Raw genomic sequence first — 18353 nt, 5'->3', positions numbered from 1 at the left:
AGCAAAGATGGGTGACATGAGAGATTAGTGACAATCTGGGAGAACTCTCAGTAGAACAACGTCAGTTAGGTGGCATCATAGAATGGCTTGGGTTGGAAGGGACCCTAAAGCTCATCTACTTCCAACTCCCCTGCCATGGGCAGGGACACCTCCCACCAGACCAGGTTGCCCAAAGCCCCATCCAGCCTGGCCTGGAACCCTTCCAGGGATGGGGCATCCACAGCTTCTCTGCTATGACTTGTAGGAACGAGCTGCAGATACTCCTACACCTCTGCTAACTCTAAGTAAGCCATCTTCTCATCAGAGCAGCTTAGCCCACACACACTTCCACATTAACACAAGTTCAGCAGCAGCGCATAGCACTCAGACCAGCTTGTGCATCCTAACTACAGGCTGGGCCACAGAGAGTTCAGGAGCAGCCTTGAGTATCACTGCTAGTAGTAAGGAACCTAGTTTGTGTTTGACAGCCAGGACATGGCACTCAGAAGTAATGACACATTGTTAAAGTGTTTGCCTATCTTTCACAGGGAATTGACCGAACAGTGTGTGTTCCGGTTAGGTATATGTTAGTAACCAACACAATGCCTATTTCCTCATGCAGTCTTAGTTCCTGAGGAAAAACAAAGAGGAGCAAGAGAACTTCAGAAGCCATAGGGATTTGTCTTCTGTAATTTAAGGCTTACAGGAGACAAAGGACAGTGTTAGTTCTGAGCGTGGTGGAGGGGAGGTGAGCTGCACCTTGCCAGTGCTGCCCTTGCAGTGTCCTGTCTCCGGTCCTCTGTGGAACACCTGCAGTTGTCTTACACTAGTGTCAGGGTGGCAGGTCCAGTTAGGCTTCACATCTCTATTCTCCCTTCAGGACTTTACGGCATGGAGGATACAGAACAGCTTTCTTTAAACTAAACCTTTAGTTGTTTTTAAAATAGGAAGGTAACGTTCACAGAGGGAAAAAAAAAATCATCAACAAAACAGTCTATGCAGGACCAAAGTTCATCCTATCTCAGCACTTACCATCCTAATATTAACCTAACCAAGGTTAAGCTTTTCGCTAAGGTGTCTGTCTTGGAACACTGTCTTGGAATCAATAAAATAAAGGGAAACAATAAATTAGTACAAAGCAACCCCACACCTGTAACACCATGATATTAGAAAATGTCCAGAATCTTGACAGAAGTCACCACAGGAAACTACTCAACGACATCATTATTTTCACAGGAACGAGATATTAATAGTGTTAAGACAAATAATATCAAAGCATTTGCAAATGAAGGAAACCTTGAAATTAGGTCTACTTTCTTTCTGGAAACAGTGCAATAACCTGTACAATTACACGAGTCTCACCAACTAGGTACCCACTTACAGACTTATTTCCACCAGCAAAACTGAGGCACTACGACGTTACAGGATGATTTGCAATGACTGCACACTACAGCACCTGCACAGGGCAGCAGAGACACCCTGCTTGTGAGATAATTCCAGTCTTGATGCAATCAAAAAGACTACTATGCTTTTTTTTTTTTTTGGTAAAATTTTCCTAATTTACACAGTGAACCTTCTCTCTTTCTGAACTATGATGGCTGTTGTTGGCAGTAAAAGTCCAAATAACATCCAAGTGCACAGTATGTTCCCTCAACGGGAGAGCATAACTTGCATTGAACACAACATACCTGAACTACTTTTGTGTACCCAGCCCTCAAAAATGGAAGGCACATCAAAAGCCTTCATGCTCATATGCAGTTGAAGTCGGTGTTTTTCAATCAGCCAGCTGAATTTGTTGATGACTTGAATTTTTAGGTTATAGCAGAAATTCCACAGTTTCCGTGACCTGCAGAGATTTCATGTCTCTAACTTGGGCTGTAGTATGTGTGAATCTGCTTTTCTTTAACAAACTTTTCAGAAGTTCTCCATTGGACCCTTCGGGCTGAACAATACTGATTTAATAAATTCTTTATCTATTTGTTGGGTCACACTGCCTTTTAACTGTTACATTATTCTCTTCCTTTCTTTCTAGTTACCCTCAATTTTAGCTTCTGATGTTAATTTAAAAATACTGTTACTGATTGAGCAGGTTTTTTTGTTGTTGTTTTTTGTCTGTTTGTTTGTTTTAATAATTTAAATTTGAAGCTCTTAGAGCTGAATTTCCAGTCTTCTGACAGTTCCTGTTATATTCTGGTTAAGGCACTGGAGGAAGATAAAAAAATCCAGTGTCAGTTTGCAGGTCCATCACCAACTTCCTGTATGGTATTTGACAACCTAGACTCACTTTTTTGTTTCTCAGAATGGATACAAAAATGGAAATTAAAATAGAAAATGGGAGTAATGGCAATTCTCAGTGATGCTGGAGGGAGAACGCATAGTGAGTACAAGGTGCCAGTCCAAGGAAGAGCCGTAATCTGAAAATACCCCTAATATTTAAAAAGGACCAGCTAACTTTCACTTGGCATACAGTGGTCAAAGGCTTCGACAGGAACTGTGTGTAACAGGCTCTTTAAAATAAATAGCATCATCTAGGATAGAGTTCACATGGACTGCTCTGGGGGAAATGTGGAAAAGATGGAAAAATTGCTCCAGTAAATGAAGTATTTTGGAGAGACAAAACTGACATGAAATACACATCTCTTCTTCCGTAAAATGAATTATCTAAGGCATATTAGAGATAGCCTTTATGTTGCTGGCAGTGAAGAATGGGCATTGGTACAAGCTATGCAAACCTTCCTGGGGTCCTTGTCTATGAGGGCAGCTGGCCAGCACCAAATTGTGTGAAATGACGCCTGAACTGCCCTTGGTACCTGAATTGGAAAGCTAGCGGTAACACTTCCAAACATGTCTGTACTGCAGTCCCACCTCCAAGTACCATGCATTTATGTTCATACAATGGGCTTCTTGCTTAACTTCAATGTCTGCAAGTCAGGCATCTATCCAGGGGAGATACAAAATGCCTCAGACTGAAAGAACAACACTTTGGAGATGCCAAGCTCTCTGTCCTCTCTGAACAGTCATGTGGCACAGTCCAAAGCCTTTCTGATGTACTTAGTCAACAGCCTGTGGTTGTGCCTTTATTCAAAGTGTAGTACCCGCAAATGGAAATCTGTGCCTACAGCGTATGGAGTTGTCCTAAGCCTCTGCAGTGAACTTTTCTGAAGTTTCCCACAGGAAAGCCAGATGCCGTTCTAGGTCTCATCACTAGGTTTTCATTCATTTTTCAAAACGCCCCTTTAAAACGCAATGGAATTTTCATTTGGTCTGAAAGCTTTCTCTTCAAACCTTAAAAGTAATTTGTGTAGGTAACATATTCTACTTCTGGTACACGAATTACCTAATTGTAAGATAGAAATAGAAGAATATCTGCTCAACTAGGTTTATTAGTGTACTAGCTCACGAAGACACATTACAATAAAAATATTGTATGCATACCATGCCCATACATTCCCATTTATATACAACTATATGCTCTACATCACTTCCCATGCCCAAGTAGCCAAAGGCACATACAGTACTGCTTTGCAGGCTCCTGGGGCAGGAGCTCCTAGCCTGTTCAGACATGGGACGATGGGAGTCCTGAATGGAGGAGGTTGTAAACACTAACACAGTCATAGTGGGAGGGTGGCTGGGGCTGGACAGGGGGAAGGACTGCACTTACTTGCTACACTAAAGTAAGCTCTTCTAAGTTAATCTGTGCTCAAGACTAGCACAAGACTGAAGTGTATTGTGTTTGTATTTAAATACGACATAAAAGCTAAGATCAAATATAACCGAAAGAACCGTAACTTTTGTTTAATGGCTAAACTGTCGAAGTTCGCCTGAATTAAACCAATCGGTTTTAATGTCCCTGGAAACACTAGGTTCAAATTGTTTTCAAGACCTTTAAAGAGACAACAGAAAGCATAAACAGCCTGAACTGTTTAAAATGCGTGCTCTCCCTAATTAAATAAGAACCATCTGTCTTGGGACTTTGGAAGTGGATATGATCTATCCACACCGTGCCTAAATCTTTTTGCAGCTAGCCTCCCGTCCCGAGAGGAGGAAAAAGGGAGGAAAGCAAGGTTCTTGCTCTGTGTAAGGAACTACACAAGCGTGCCACGCCAGGTACCGCGACGGAGCATAACCACACAGAATAACCTGCGATTTCCAGGAGCGGGAGAAGCGAGCGAGACAGGGCTGGGGCCACCCGAATAGACGCGTGAAGGCGCCGTGTTCCCAAAGCCGGGAGCACCTTTCCTCGCCGCTGCTGGGAGGAGCGCAGGGAGGGGACCCGGCGGCGACCCGCTTCACTTACTCGTGTTGTCGAAGGGTATCTGCTGGCAGCGTGCGGCGGGCCAGGCGCAGTGGTACACCGCTCCTCCCTGCACGATGTCCGGCTGCGACGTGTTGGCCTTGGGGGCTCCCACCAGGACGCCGACCCTGCGGAGCACGGCGCCCGGTCAGCGGGGGAGGCGCGGGGGGCTCCCGGCCCCGCCGCCCCCCGCCGCCGGCCTCGCACTCACCTGCCGGGGTCGGGGATGTAGAAGTCCACCGAGTAGCCGAAGTAGCTGCCGGGGGGCCCGCTGTACACCGTCAGCTTCTCCTCGTCCAGGTTGAAGGCCACCGCCAGCGCTGACAGGACGAGGAGGAGGAGGAGGAGGATGAGGAGGAGCGGGCACGGCGGCTGCCGGCGGCGCAGCATCCTCGCCTCGCTGCGCGGCTCGCCCAGCCCGGCCGCAGCTCCCCGCAGCCGAGCGCAGCTGCGCGGTGCCGCGGGGGGCCGGCGGGGGAGGCTCGGCCCCGCTCACCCCACCGCCACCTCCACCTCCGCCGCCACGGCCGGCGGGCAGCGAGCCGCGCTCCGGCGCCCCCTGGCGGCCCCGCGGCCGGCGGCGGCGGCCCCGGGGGAGAGCGGCTCTGGCGGGGAAGCCCCGGGAACGCACGGCGGCCTTGGAGGCTCCTCAGCCCCGCGGTGCCGGCCCCGGCGCGCCTCGGCCGCGGCTGCCCCGCTGAGGGGCTCCGCTGAGGCGACGCTGTCGCTGGCTGTTGCTCCGTCGTGGCTGTACCGCATTCACCGGGCTGTCTGAGGAGGATTTGTCACAGACAATCCACCAGTGGAGCTGGGAGAAGAAGCTGTCAGCTGGGACACCCCCTTAGATCTGCCCTGCAGTCAGTCCCCTCAAAGCTCCGTGTGCCCAGCCCTGTCTGCAGAGTTGAGGCTTGTGCGGGCATTTCCCTCTGCTTGCAGCATGTTCTAGAGTTTGAACTGAAGGGTCTGACAGCTGGACAATGCCTTTTAGTAAACTGAACACACGGAAAAAAAAAAAGAGACCTTCATTAGGTTATTATGTGACACGGGCATTAAAGAAAAAGCAAACAAACAAAATCATGCAAACAAAAAACCCAAATGTCTCACCACAGGAAAGATGTAAAGCTAACTAACCCCCCAGTTCAGAACACTTTTGAGTCATAGAAGCATGGAGTGGTTTAGGTTGGAAGGGACCTTAAAGATCACCCAGTTCCAACCCCCTGCCATGGGCAGGGACACCTCCCACCACACCAGGTTGCCCAAAGCCCCATCCAGCCTGGCCTTGAGCACCTTCAGGGACGGGGCATCCACAGCTTCTCTGGCCAGCCTGTGCCAGTGCCTCACCACCCTCTGAGTGAAGAATTTCCTCCTTCTATCTAACCTAAATCTCCCCTCTTTTAGTTGAAAGCCACTACTCCTTGTCCTGTCACCACACTCCCTGAAAAGAGTCCCTCCCCAGCTTCCCTGCAGGCCCCCTGTAGGTACTGGCAGGCCGCTGTAAGGTCTCCCCAGAGCCTTCTCTTCTCCAGGCTGAACAACCCCAGTTCCCTCAGCCTGTCTTCATAGGAGAGGTGCTCCAGTTCATCCTCTGGATGGCATCCCTACCTTCTGTTGTGCCAACCACACCACACAGCTTGGTGTCATCCAAAAACTTGCAGAGGGTGCACTCAATCCCAGTGTCCATGTCATTAATAAAGATACTAAACAGTACTGCTCCCACTACCCACCTCTGAGGGACACCGCTTGTCACTGATCTCCACCTGGACATTGAGCTGTTGACCACAGCTCTCTGAATGAGGCCATCATTAGCGGTTAGGAAATTCCTCTGTAAGTTTCTGTTAGTGCTTGCCTGGCTACATAAGCTTTTGTCGTGCTGAAGGGAGATCCTTACATTCGCACAGAGGACAGCATTGCTGTGGACCTTCACCACAGCTCTGTGCAGGTGCAGATGTCGTGCCTTTATTCCCATAGAAATGGCCAACTCTACTGTACTGCAAGGTTCACCAACTTTTAGAAAGTTCCTCATATAAGTTCTTCTTAAAAGTAACTAAAACCAATAAAGCTGTATAACATCTTTCTTGAATTGTTCTGCCCCAGTGAGCCTGACAATAGTGTTCTAGCTGTTTTTGTTAAGAGTATGTAAAACTGCATCTGCCTGTTAATGCTCCCCTCCCCAACAAGTCTAAACGGGACATTGCACCCACATCTAGAAGGGACAGTCTTATTTTTTCTGACCAACCCAAAGAAAGGAAGGAAAGGGAAAAAAAAATATTTAATCAGCTCTGTTAGGACAAAAAGTGTTGTTTTTCATCATTTATAATGCAAGATGTGTCCAAAAAATATCAGGGAAAGATCAGAAAAATTGAGAACATTTTTCATGAAACCCATTTATAAACATGTTCCAGTAGTGCATACCTATGAAAGCAGCTGAGAGTAGTTTGTTTTGTTCTGAGGTTCTGGTTTCTTTTCTTTTGTGTTTGTTTTATTTTAAGTGTTTTATGGCAAGATTATTCTGATAAGACTGACATTCCTGCTCACGAAAATAGAACAGCGTGTTTATTTCCAGCATTAGCTATGTGACCCTCAGCTGTCCCCACAGGCTTGTAATATTCCTTAATTCTGTTAGCTTTACAACTTGACTAACTTTATTACTCTTACTAGAGTGAAACATAACCATTGACAGTATTTGGCCATTTTACATGGAACTAGTATCACCTAGAGTTCTAAGCACCAATACGAAACTCAGAAGTACCTCAATGACTTGTGGGGATAATGCCTACTCTTAACAGTCATACATTTTTAAAGCAAGTGAAGGCAAATAAATGAAAGTGGTATATCGTGATACTACTATATTCAACCCTGCCTATGTCAGGGAGGTTGGAACTGGATGATCTTTATGGTCCCTTCCAACCCAAGCCATTCTATGGTTCCGTGATTCCATTCTATGAATAGGAATTCAGCTACCGTAAACGTTGCCTTATGCTAATGTCTATTATGTTGAACTACGAAGTCTTAATAGGCTCTAGAAACAGATCTGGAGCCAAGATAGAGAGCTTTTATATAAGAGCATTTAGCCAGAGTCCAGAAGTCATTATAAACCTATTTACTCTACAGAATAACTGGAAGATTGGATGTGGAGCCAAATAATTTATACAGATAAAGTATGAGATTCAGAGTGTGAACTTCTGCAGCTTACATTATATGCAGTTGGTAAGGTTAACGTATCATTATGGTCTTTCCAACCTTAAAAATAAATCAGTGAAAGCTTCTACAAAAAGTTTTGCCTAAGTAAAATTTAGATATTAGAATTTCATACAAGACTATTATTAAACCTTTAATCTTATTTTATGCCATTATTTAGTAATCTGTCTGCTAGCAGAGGGAGGATAAATGTTCCAAAGAATCATCTGGGATTTTAACATAAATCTTGTCAAAACTAACGCCAATTTTACCGTTGGATCTTTCCAAAACCTGCCAGTACAGAACCCTTGAGTGTCCAATTCCCACAGGAAAGCTTACCCGTTCCCTTAGCTGTTTCCCGGTAACTCTTTCTGTAGCAGGAAGCCTTCTCCTAAACCGCACTTGGAGCCATTGCAGACAGTATTTTGTACTGATTATGCTGTCGCAAAGCAAGAGGATGAAATGAGAACACGACCATGCCCTACACAAGGCATACATTTCTTAACAGCTTGCTACTGCCAGCTACTGAATCTGAACACCTGCTTGTCCTTCCTAACTGAAAAGGACGAATTTTAGCCCATATCCAAGTCTGAGAGCAACGAAGCGATCAGGTTCATCAGGGGGCTCATTCTGTACTTCTGACCTAAGTACGAATGCTCTCCTGCATTTGGGAGTAAAACGCCTGACAATTTTTGCTTGTAGCCAAATCAATTAGTAATTAGCAAACTCATTGAGCTGTACTTTAAGATTTGCTAGAGTCCCTTAGACTAATTAATAATTTTACTACCACAAGACCTTTCTTCTTCCCCCAGACACTAGTTGCTGGGATGTGCATTCAGCATCACATGCCAACAAACGATTTTCAGCGTTAAGTTTTGAACCTTACCCCTGTGAACACTGTCCAAGTTATAAATCTTAGCAAAATTAATTCAGATATGAAAAGCATTAAGGCTATTTTGAGAATGAGCAGACTAAGCTTTCCAGTGACCTAAGCTTATAGCCCGTGAAGAAAACAAACAAACAAACAACTTATTTTCAAGACATCTCATGGGAATAGATTTTTCCTTATTTTATAAACGTCAGCTAGGTTAATCATATGAGATCAATGTAAACCAGTCTAACAAGCTACCCAGCAATTTACCCAGCATCTTCCAGGCTATTGTGGTCAGCAAACTTGCAGCATAATACAGCAAACCCACAACTAGAGTCTCCAGAGCATGCCTGATCCTGTATGTCAAGCAGTTCAGTGTGCAAACGAGTACCCAGACTAACTGGCCACAAGCTCTCTGTAGACACTCATCTAGCTGGAAAGCAAATGCAGCATGGCATGTGTTACACTAATGGCTGTTCTTGTTCCTGCTCACCAAATGTTGTGCAGACATTGTCATTTCACTACCCTAATACATCTTATTCCCACATCACCTATATACACTACCTAAGTCCAGCTTGGGCTTCTTTGCCCTAAATTCAGCCTCACAAGGAAGAGAAGAAAGAATAAAAAAAAGCACACAGATGGATCAGATAGAAATTAGCACTGTCTGAAAGATAAAGCCAAGAATTCAACACAAGTATTCAAAAGCCAAAGTGCCATGTGAATGTACTGTTTTAAAGGGGTCTTCATGGGGAATATAACAAGCATAGCCACATTTGGATTTATACTGGCTGCTTACCTTGCACAGTTTAGGCTTTAATGAAGCAAAAAAAAATATTTACGTTAGCCTTAACCCTTCATATAGAACTCACCAGGCTAATATGAGGCACCGGAAACAATCTTTCCATTATTTATTTATTGAGAATATCTAACTGCAAACTTCAGTACGCATCCAAGTTAGGCCTCAAACAACCAGCCAGTTTGAAGGAAGAAAGAAAGGTGTAGGAAAAAGGGTTCCTTTACATGAGGCATCAGCTAAATTCCTATAGAGTATTGCAGCAGGGCTTCTATTTTTTTTTCTTCTCTGAGATGAAAAATAATTTGTATCTGACACAGGACTAGAAAGAGCCTGTTCATTCTAACAGACTCAGTGCAAGCTCTGTTGTGAGACCCTGTATTGTAAACCGAGACAGACACTGGAATCCAGAAGGAGCAAGAGAAGTGAACTCTCAGCTTCAAAGTCCGTCTGAAAACATTTTTCTTAAATTACCCAAACTAACTAAAGCAAGTACCCATCAAGCCTGAGCATTTCAGGAAAACCAAAGCTTCAGACTTGCCAGGTAGTCCAGTTAAATATTAGAACAGATTCTCTTAATTTCTTAAGTTGTCTATATGCTTTTGAGTAGCAATACTACTGTTGCACAAGTCTTTTAGCATCCAGACCACATAGATTAAGGAATCTTTTCAAAAAAATACTTTGGAGATGACTATTTTTTTTTTTTAAACAAACCTCAAAGAGTTAAGATACACTGCTGTCAGATTAGCATTCAGTAATGGTCATGTTAATTGCAGGAGCTACATTTTTAAACAAGTCCTATTTGGACCTGCACTGTTCACTCATTTCCAGGTAAAAAACTAACAGATACATTCTATAGCCCTGCAGAGAACATATCTGCAGGCATCATGTTCTCTTTCTGCCATTACTGCCTACTTTACAGTGCAACAAGGATTTCACCTCAAACCTACGTGTTCCATTTCTGACCATGCCTGTTTGTCTTCCTGCATGATGATCATTCTAGAGGAATGAAATTTTTAAAAAGTAAAATAGTTCTGAATGCGAATTTCAGCCCTGTTGGCAATAACAGAGGCTCTTCAGTCAGTTAAGACGCAATAAATTACCCCCCTCCCCCAACTCCCTCTTGAGATGTGTTCATCTCAAAACCTGGCATTTCTAAATGCAAGGTCCCTTTTCATCATTTTACAGAAGTGGTAAACAAGTCACATTAAAACCAAATATATATATATAGACAAAAAAACAACACATCATGATTCAAGGAAAAAAATTTATTTTAGGGCTAACAAGTTGATAATAAATAAAGGAATATAATAATGTAATAACAGATGTTCTCATGCACTTAACACATACAATAACGCTGGCTTACACTGCTGTTTGGACAAATTGAGAAGAGGTATTTGGCAATATAAGTTTGAATAGTTTAGAGATTATAGAACAAGAAATTCTGCTGTGTTTCTTTTTTTACATTTCTTTTATACAAATTCAAATAAATATTAATACATCTATTTTTCCTCAGATTGTGTTCACTTTTAACATGCCTGATAACTAAGCCACAGTAATATACAACTGCCAAGAAATAGTATTTATGACTTATACTTATTAACATTCCTAGAAATGTATCATATTATGTCACGTTGTGCAAGCTCCTTAGGTAAGATTGGATTTTAGGAAAAACTGCAGAAGGTTTAAACTCATTTAAACATATCCAGTGCAAAGGCCAGTCTATTCCACACATTATGGTACTGTAATGTAAGCCAATATAATTTAAATAATAAAACATGCCTATATGATTCAGAAGCTGAATATGTCTTATGTTTTAAAGACCTGACATCTAATATGCAGATTCTGCAATATCAGACATTTTTCAAATCTTTATGAGATGGCAAAATAATGTTAAGACTTTATAAGTAGTTTTTATTTTCTTTTTTAAGGGTAACTCACATTAACAGTACTACAGTGGCCAAAAAAAGACAAACTATTATAATAGAAATCAATCTGATTAAAAAATTAAATATTCCAATTAACACTGAAAAAGTGTTCGTATTCATTATTTACAATTCATCAATGATACCAGTGTATAACTTCACACAGTCAAAGTATACCACTTTCCGAGCAAATACCAATTCGTCTATCCCCATTCAAGCATCCGATAGTAGCATGTTGTTTATACGTTTCATTCAGTTTAAAGAAGGAGATCGATCTGTGGTCCACAGTAATTCTATATATGGCCATTTGGTTTGCAAGCAGCGCTTTACGGGAGTGTCATCAGTCTGTAGCATTGGTTCTTCAAAGCCCATAACAACTGCTGTGCCTTCTACATACATGACCTGTCAAAACAAATCCAAATATGTCAGCTTATGTTTGTTCAAAACCTTTCTTTTCCTAAAGAAGAATCAGACCCATGAAGACCTTTTTATTATTTATTTTTATTTTTAAATGAAATGAGGTATGAAATCTCTACTCAAAAAGCACAGCTGAAGAGCTGCAGTCTAGCCAACCCATTCACTATACTGTCTACAGTATGATCATAAGCACAAAGCAGTTTCTGATTCCAAATATATCCCTTTGTAAGAAAAATTAATACTTTTGAAAAAGCCCGTTTGAAGTATTTTGTCTGCCACTACAGTTCTACAATTTAAGGCAGGGAGTCACCTTTGCAGGCTAATTGTTATTAAGACTAGATTTATGTTTCTTACATCTTACCTTTTCATTATAGTTGGATTGTTTCAGTCCGTTGTAATGGTAAACAGTGAATGACTCTGAAACCCTGGAGTCCTAGTAGAAAGAAAATGGTTAATTTCATGTAATATATACACTGTGCCTTAATAGTGTCTTTTCTTTACAACCAGACAAAGCATTTAAACAGGAAGGCTCAAGGAAACTGTAGGAGTGTACCATTTCTATTTCTCTTTTTCTTTCAGGTGACATATTGAAGATTTTGTTCATCTTGCTTTCTTCATCACAAATTATTAAAAGATGTCATTAAATTAACAGTTAAACTCCTTCAACACCCCCCCCAACATTTTCACGAGCTACTCATGATTTTCAGTGTTCATGTGGACACTTTAAATCACACCTTCAATACTCAGCATGTAGTAACTGTCTTACTCTTTAAAGTTAAGACACCTTAAGTAGTAGCCATTACTTATTTATTATAACTTATTTATAACTTATTTATAACTGTTTGGATACTGCTAAGTTAAATATTTACTAAGGACCAGATCCAGTCTCCAACCCTCCGTTTGAAAGGCAGAGAGAAATTTCTATTTTACATGCCTGCATATCTGCGCACTAATTCTGAGGACACCTGTTCAGCTGATGCCTAACAGATGGACTGCAGTTGTCAACCTTTACCACTCCAGGTGTTTAAGTGCTTTAGTCCTAAAAGGACTGAAATGTTTTGCATGTAACTGAATTAGGAAATGCAAATTAGGTGTAATATCATCGCTTTTATACCTACTGGTCCAGGCTCCAAACAAAAGCTTTTCCCATTTTAAAATACACGGCAATAAAGGCTGAAATGAGGACACATCTGCTCAGGTTACAGCACATTCATCAGTTTACAGAAAGCCCCCGTTCGTTTTTCTTCTCTGGAAGGACTCAACAACTGTGCCATGCTATGGGTCTCACACAGCAAGCTAGGTTATGCAGCAAAGGGAGGGTGGAGAAGGGAACTTACTGAAGTTGCTTCACAGAGACAAATAAAACTATGCTTTGGTGGGAAGGGAAGAGGGCACGTTCTTTTCCCTGATAAAGGTATGCTCACCCTGAAGGAAGAGAATTGCTGGTTTCCAGTTCTTGTCCCACAGATGTTAAGAATTTTGTGCAGTAATTGTTTCCCAAATAAAGGGCATACGGGAGAGTGCAAGTACTCCCCTCTCCAAGCGACTACCTAACTAACCACTGAAGAGTCATGCTTGCACTCCCAGTCTAAATGATTTTTGAGTATTTTTCTAAGTCAACAGCTTTGAAAAGGAAAGCTGAGATCCCTTCTTCCTCTTGAGGTGGAGTTTAGTACTTTCTAGGAGAGTAAGAATGAGAATCCCTTCTCAGGAAAGAAGGAACTGATCGGAATCTCCTGAGCATTAAGTGTTCATATATTACATAAAGGGGAATATCAACAATCCCAACCATCACTGGCATCTGCTATTTCCTAACATTACTTTAAGACATTGTTCTTAATTTCCAAAGAATTTTACTTTAACAAAGAATTCTGAACTAGGCATCAGTATGGGTAAGGAAGGGTTCCTGCTATTCAGTCCAGAGACACGGGTAGGTTTGACAACCTGTGCCCTCAGCATTAAGTCACTCACTGACAGTGGCATCTCCCAGTCCAAAACATGCTGGTTGTTCAGACTGTACTCTTTAGGCAGTAACATTTCCCGTGTTTTGCACTAGAGCCAGTCCAACAGCTCAGGGAAAACCGAGTGGTAGGGAATCGTGGCAGCAGGGAATTAGCACCTGATGGACAGGCGCTGATTTGCGGCCTCCACCCTTGCAGCAGACAGAGTTCCTCCACCAGCTCACCAGGTGACTAAGGTGGAGATCTGCCCATGACTCCATGATGCGTCCTTCTCCAGCTATCTTTGGCCTGTCAGAGATGGCATCCAGGAACAGCCAACAAGTTCAGTAGCCCCCTGCAAAGACTTTTTTTTCCCCTCCAATTATGGCCCACAGTACCGGACAGTTTAGGTACAGCCAATTATAGAATAGGTACTTTGGCTTTCTAAACTCCATTCTAGGCATCTGAGGCCTAAAATTAAGTACTGGAATCTTCTAGACTTAAAAGTGCAATATAATTGTAAAAAATAAAATTAAATTATATTCATTTTTAAAGATATTTCCACTTCTGGAAGTACAAATGAAAGGAAGACGAAACAGCTGGCAAATACACAATGTGTGTCTAGTTCTGTAAATCCCAAGAAAACGAACACTAACTCCTCTTTTGTCCTCCAGATGCTGAATCATCTCTTAATGATGTATTCAGTCACTACCATCTTTGGCAGTGCATTCTTCTGAATGGCCATCTCGTTTCACAGTGCAGTACTGTTTGGGTGTAATACTCTGTGCAACTCTAACAAAAAGAGTCTTCCTGAAGGTATTTTAAAAATACTAGTTTCATGTTACCTTGGTTGTAAAAATTAAGCCACAGTTTCAATTATATGTTAAACCACAAAAGCCTCCAAAGGATTACTCCTCCCAGCCCTTCTCTTGCCTCCACCATTGTATCTTTCCATCCCTGGGAAAACCCTCTCTCTTCTGCCGATACAAACATCTGAGACTGCTCTCCTCTGGACCAGCTGCCTGTTCTGGTTTAACATACATCTGTACAAAGTTGCTCCTTGTGGCAGGAGGAAGGCAGCATGACAGCAGGAGAATGTGACCCAGGCCAAAGAGAGAGGCGGGCAGCAGTGCTAGGTTAACACATGCTTCAGAGCAGTGGTGCTAACTTAATGAATATATGCAAAATTACTTTCAAGCTCTCAATCTGTTTCATCACCCTGGCAGATACTGACTTCCACACATACTGAACATAAATCTATAATGACTTCTTGTTGTACTGTTTACATGATTAGAGATGCACAGTTTTACATATGTTGCAATCTTTTCCTATTTGGGTAGCAATTATAGCAGACGTTTGGAATATTGATAGAAACAGACTGTCATTTCATTCTCAGAAAAAACAAACTCAGATGAACTTCCTTTTCTGGCTAGGAAAGTGGTTCAATTTCATATGCAACATAATTATATATTTCCAGAACTTAATTTTTGAAATTGTCACTACAAGGGAGCTTCCTTCCAGTGTAAAGCTGACAAAATCAGAGATACCTTATGCAAAATGGAAGTCTACAGTTTGCTATGCAATGCAAGGAGTTATTTACTGGTCATACCTGCCAAATGAATACAATACTTATTATTGAAAATATCTTTATGATATTGATCAAAGTGCTTTATGACCCTCAAAGACAAGTTAAAGAGACAGTGCTCTGCAGCAATGAAGCTATATTGATTACCTGCTCAGGGAAAAATTCTTGCAGAAAGGGACCCAGTAATATGATGCCCAGCCCTTCTGGGTCTAATTTGGTCTTCATGAGGTTTACACTATGACAAAAACATCGGATATAAAAGTATGAGTAAGACGTCTTTACTCCTGCATGACTAAATTACGCTCTGCTACCACACTACTGGCTGCCAAGTATATCAATACTATTCTATTTTTAATCCTAAGTGACAAAATGCACCAGAATGGCATGCAAATTGCCAAAACACAGTTATTTTTAAGTAAAAATAATCCGTTATTTTAAATTAAATAAGTGATAATTCTGAAGGACCACCATATTTGGTAAAGTAATTTGAAACCCATATAATCTAAAACTAGGTTTATAGCCCAAAAGGCATTTTGCTGTCTTGTAAGCATTCTTGAGCTATACATAAAACAGTCATCTCTCAAACAAAGCTCCGTAACTGCCAAACAACCTGTTTTGAAACAGAGACTTGAAAAGCCTCCGGGATGTACTAAGCACACTGAAATAAAACTAAGCTTAACATTTCATGTATACATTGTGCCCTTGATAACAAAGAAGCCAAAAAAATAATGCATTTATTAATAGTACACTGGAATAATCTGAAAGCCTTTCTGCATGAATATGGTGCAATATTGGGTCACTACAAACAAATGTTAATTATACCTTTATGCTTCTACTTAAACATCATATTCTACAGACATCAGATTGTTTAAACGTTTATTTATATTTATCCTATCCTTTTGTCTAAGTTACAAGTTGTACCATACAGGAGAATGTCCTCATTGGAGCAAACCAACAGACTGCCTTGCCCTTTGTACTGTTTCTGACACCGGTCAGTAGTGGATGCTTACAATAGAGTACAAGAGGGCAAGCATACAGTGATACCCTTAGTTTACCCTCCCCGTTTCCAGCAGTCTGCCGCTTCAAGACATCTTCAGTGAGAGGCTGTATCTAAACACAGAGACTGGTATTTTTTTAAATTTCCATGCATGTGCCTAATTGGCTTTGAACCCATATACACTTGTTGCATCTAATTAACTCCACTCAAATTAAATTTAAGAAACTGTAAATAAGCATCCTATGTTTTGCAACTGCTATCTGCTAATCCAGTTTGATGACACCTTATTCTTGTACAGTGAGTAACAATGAACATAATTCTGTATTTATTTTTATGAAAATCCTGAATTTAGAAACCTCTCACATGCCAATGATTGTCTTTCATTACTCACCTTGAGATTCCAAAAAGCTTAAAGCATTAGATAAGATGATCACAACCAATTTCTATTTAGTTCTCAAATTTAAAAGTGCAAATATCACTCTTGGAAGCAATGCCTTTAATTTTGCTTTAACAACAACAACAACAGAAACAGAACAGAAAGGTCTGTATGTAATTTGAAATGTGTTATTTATACTTTTGTTCCACATTAAATGGACAGGGCAACTAGAAACAAAATAGAATAGGTCCTCAAGACAGTAATGTTAGACAAAATTTTTATTTAAGAAGAGATGTTTCAAGACAAAATATTCCATGGTTTGATCTCCAGTGAGGTCTTTCCCATATAGCAGGCTGTCTGACTGTCATCCTACATCAGTTTATGTTTGATGTGCTAAGCACAATAACATAGGCCAGGGTTATGCCACAGACACCCTGAAGGCCAAACAGCCGAATGAAAAAACTGCTCAATACAGAAAGGGTATTTCTGCAGACTTATTGATGCAACAGAACAAAAGGCCAAAACAAAGTTTCTCAGACCTTTTAAATGAAGGCTTTTTTGCCCTTTAAAAAAAAAACTTTTGCAAATTGCACCATTTACTAACATGACACAAGTACTAGTATTTTTGTCTCGTCCTTCCTTTGATTTTAGTTTCCTGGGTGTCTTTTGATTCCAATTTTCACTCTTCCTCCCCAGCTCAGTAATCTTTGCTGTAGTTTGTAACATTTGGAAGACAGAAAATGACATCAATAAATTTCACGTCTGTGGTAAGTCCACTTGCAGCCTCCACAGCCATTTTACAGGAACAACTGATTTAGACTATAATAGGCTAGAACATATGCTCATGAAAGAGCAGAACCATCTTTTGAAGATGTAAAAAAAATAAATAAATAAAAACAAAAATATTAAGCACATAGCTCTCCTTCCTGGGTTAAACATTTAGTGTCAAGACATGATTAGAAGGTAAGCTTTGACACTGAAGTTTAACTGCTGCCACTGAATATTAGTCCTGTCAGTCCATATAACATCTAAAGTAAACTACCTTTTTCACTTAGTAGTTTTGACTCTAATCCTAGAAATGTGCCATTTCTGGAAATAAATGTCAGTTATAAACAGAAGATACCATGTGCTGCTGGAACAAAAATGCAAGTGAAGCAGTTTCAGCTTTAAACTCTGTACATGGATCAGGCAAAACCGCCTTCACGTGCCTTAGTGATTTATCTTGTCACACAGTTTCACCCTAGTCAACGTATGGGAATATACTCAAAAATGACCATCTCCTCAATACATAGTAATGACAGTAGTGTTTTTTTTTTTTCTTTTTTTGTTGGTGGTGGGTTTGGTTTTTTTTTGGCTTCTAGTTATCACTACCAAAGTTAGAGAGATTTTAATTCTAATTCATCCCCCCTTCCATTTCACTGAAAGCTGACTTAGGCACTTCAAAATAACATCCTGTGCCCAGAGTACAGGCTAGAAAAAAAAATCCAGAAAAACCAGTAATTAATATGTGGCTAAATGATACTTCTGTATTCTGAAATTTCATTACACTTACTATTCAGGATCTGAAACAAGGTCCAGAGCCTTCATTACATCTTCTAGGAGAGTGTCAGGTATAAAGCCATTATCTAAAGAAGTAACAAAGCTCATTAGGAAAAGAAAGAAAATGCTTTACAGGAACACAGAATTTACTAAAAAATATTGCATATCTTTATCTCTAAAACTTAAAAACAAATGGTGGGATTCTAGAAGGAACAGTTTTCAAACACTTCTCTCCCACTTTAAAAGAATGCAATACAGAAACTGTAGGTTTATCATTCATACACTTAAAAGCTTAATTCTTGCTAAGAATTCAATCCCTATAGCAATCTCCACTTGATACATGGGGTAATAATTGCTCTTTTTTTTTTTGTTTTTAAACAGTTAAAATAATGACTGAATGTTACACAATTTGTTTTTCAAAACATAAGAAATTTTTCATTTTGTGCCATATACGTTT

General features: G+C 40.9%; 2 protein-coding genes across 6 annotated transcripts in view; both read right to left on the bottom strand.

Annotated features, from left to right (window-relative positions):
• Positions 1-4804, bottom strand: part of ITGA8 (integrin subunit alpha 8) — a 111663-nt gene extending 106859 nt beyond the window's left edge. For 2 of the 4 annotated variants that reach the window (XM_035545243.2, XM_035545244.2), the window contains exons 1-2: positions 4485-4797; positions 4277-4401 (exon numbers count right to left, since the gene is read on the bottom strand). In XM_035545243.2, coding sequence (XP_035401136.1) covers positions 4277-4401; positions 4485-4663 — 304 coding nt within the window. In that variant the 5' untranslated portion in view covers positions 4664-4797. Of the gene's footprint in view, positions 1-4276; positions 4402-4484 lie in introns of all 4 variants that reach the window. The other 2 variants (XM_035545241.2, XM_035545242.2) reach the window with 2 other exon arrangements.
• Positions 4805-10370: 5566 nt separating this feature from the next.
• Positions 10371-18353, bottom strand: part of MINDY3 (MINDY lysine 48 deubiquitinase 3) — a 50534-nt gene continuing 42551 nt past the window's right edge. For both annotated transcript variants that reach the window (XM_035545358.1, XM_035545359.2), the window contains exons 12-15: positions 17910-17982; positions 15132-15219; positions 11821-11892; positions 10371-11444 (exon numbers count right to left, since the gene is read on the bottom strand). In XM_035545358.1, the coding sequence (XP_035401251.1) occupies positions 11295-11444; positions 11821-11892; positions 15132-15219; positions 17910-17982 (383 nt within the window). In that variant the 3' untranslated portion in view covers positions 10371-11294. The remainder of the gene's footprint in view (positions 11445-11820; positions 11893-15131; positions 15220-17909; positions 17983-18353) is intronic.

Source organism: Cygnus atratus, chromosome 2 (assembly GCF_013377495.2).
Source record: "Cygnus atratus isolate AKBS03 ecotype Queensland, Australia chromosome 2, CAtr_DNAZoo_HiC_assembly, whole genome shotgun sequence".
In the NCBI taxonomy this organism is placed as follows: Eukaryota; Metazoa; Chordata; class Aves; order Anseriformes; family Anatidae; genus Cygnus; species Cygnus atratus.
This window is presented reverse-complemented; position numbering and strand designations above follow the sequence as displayed.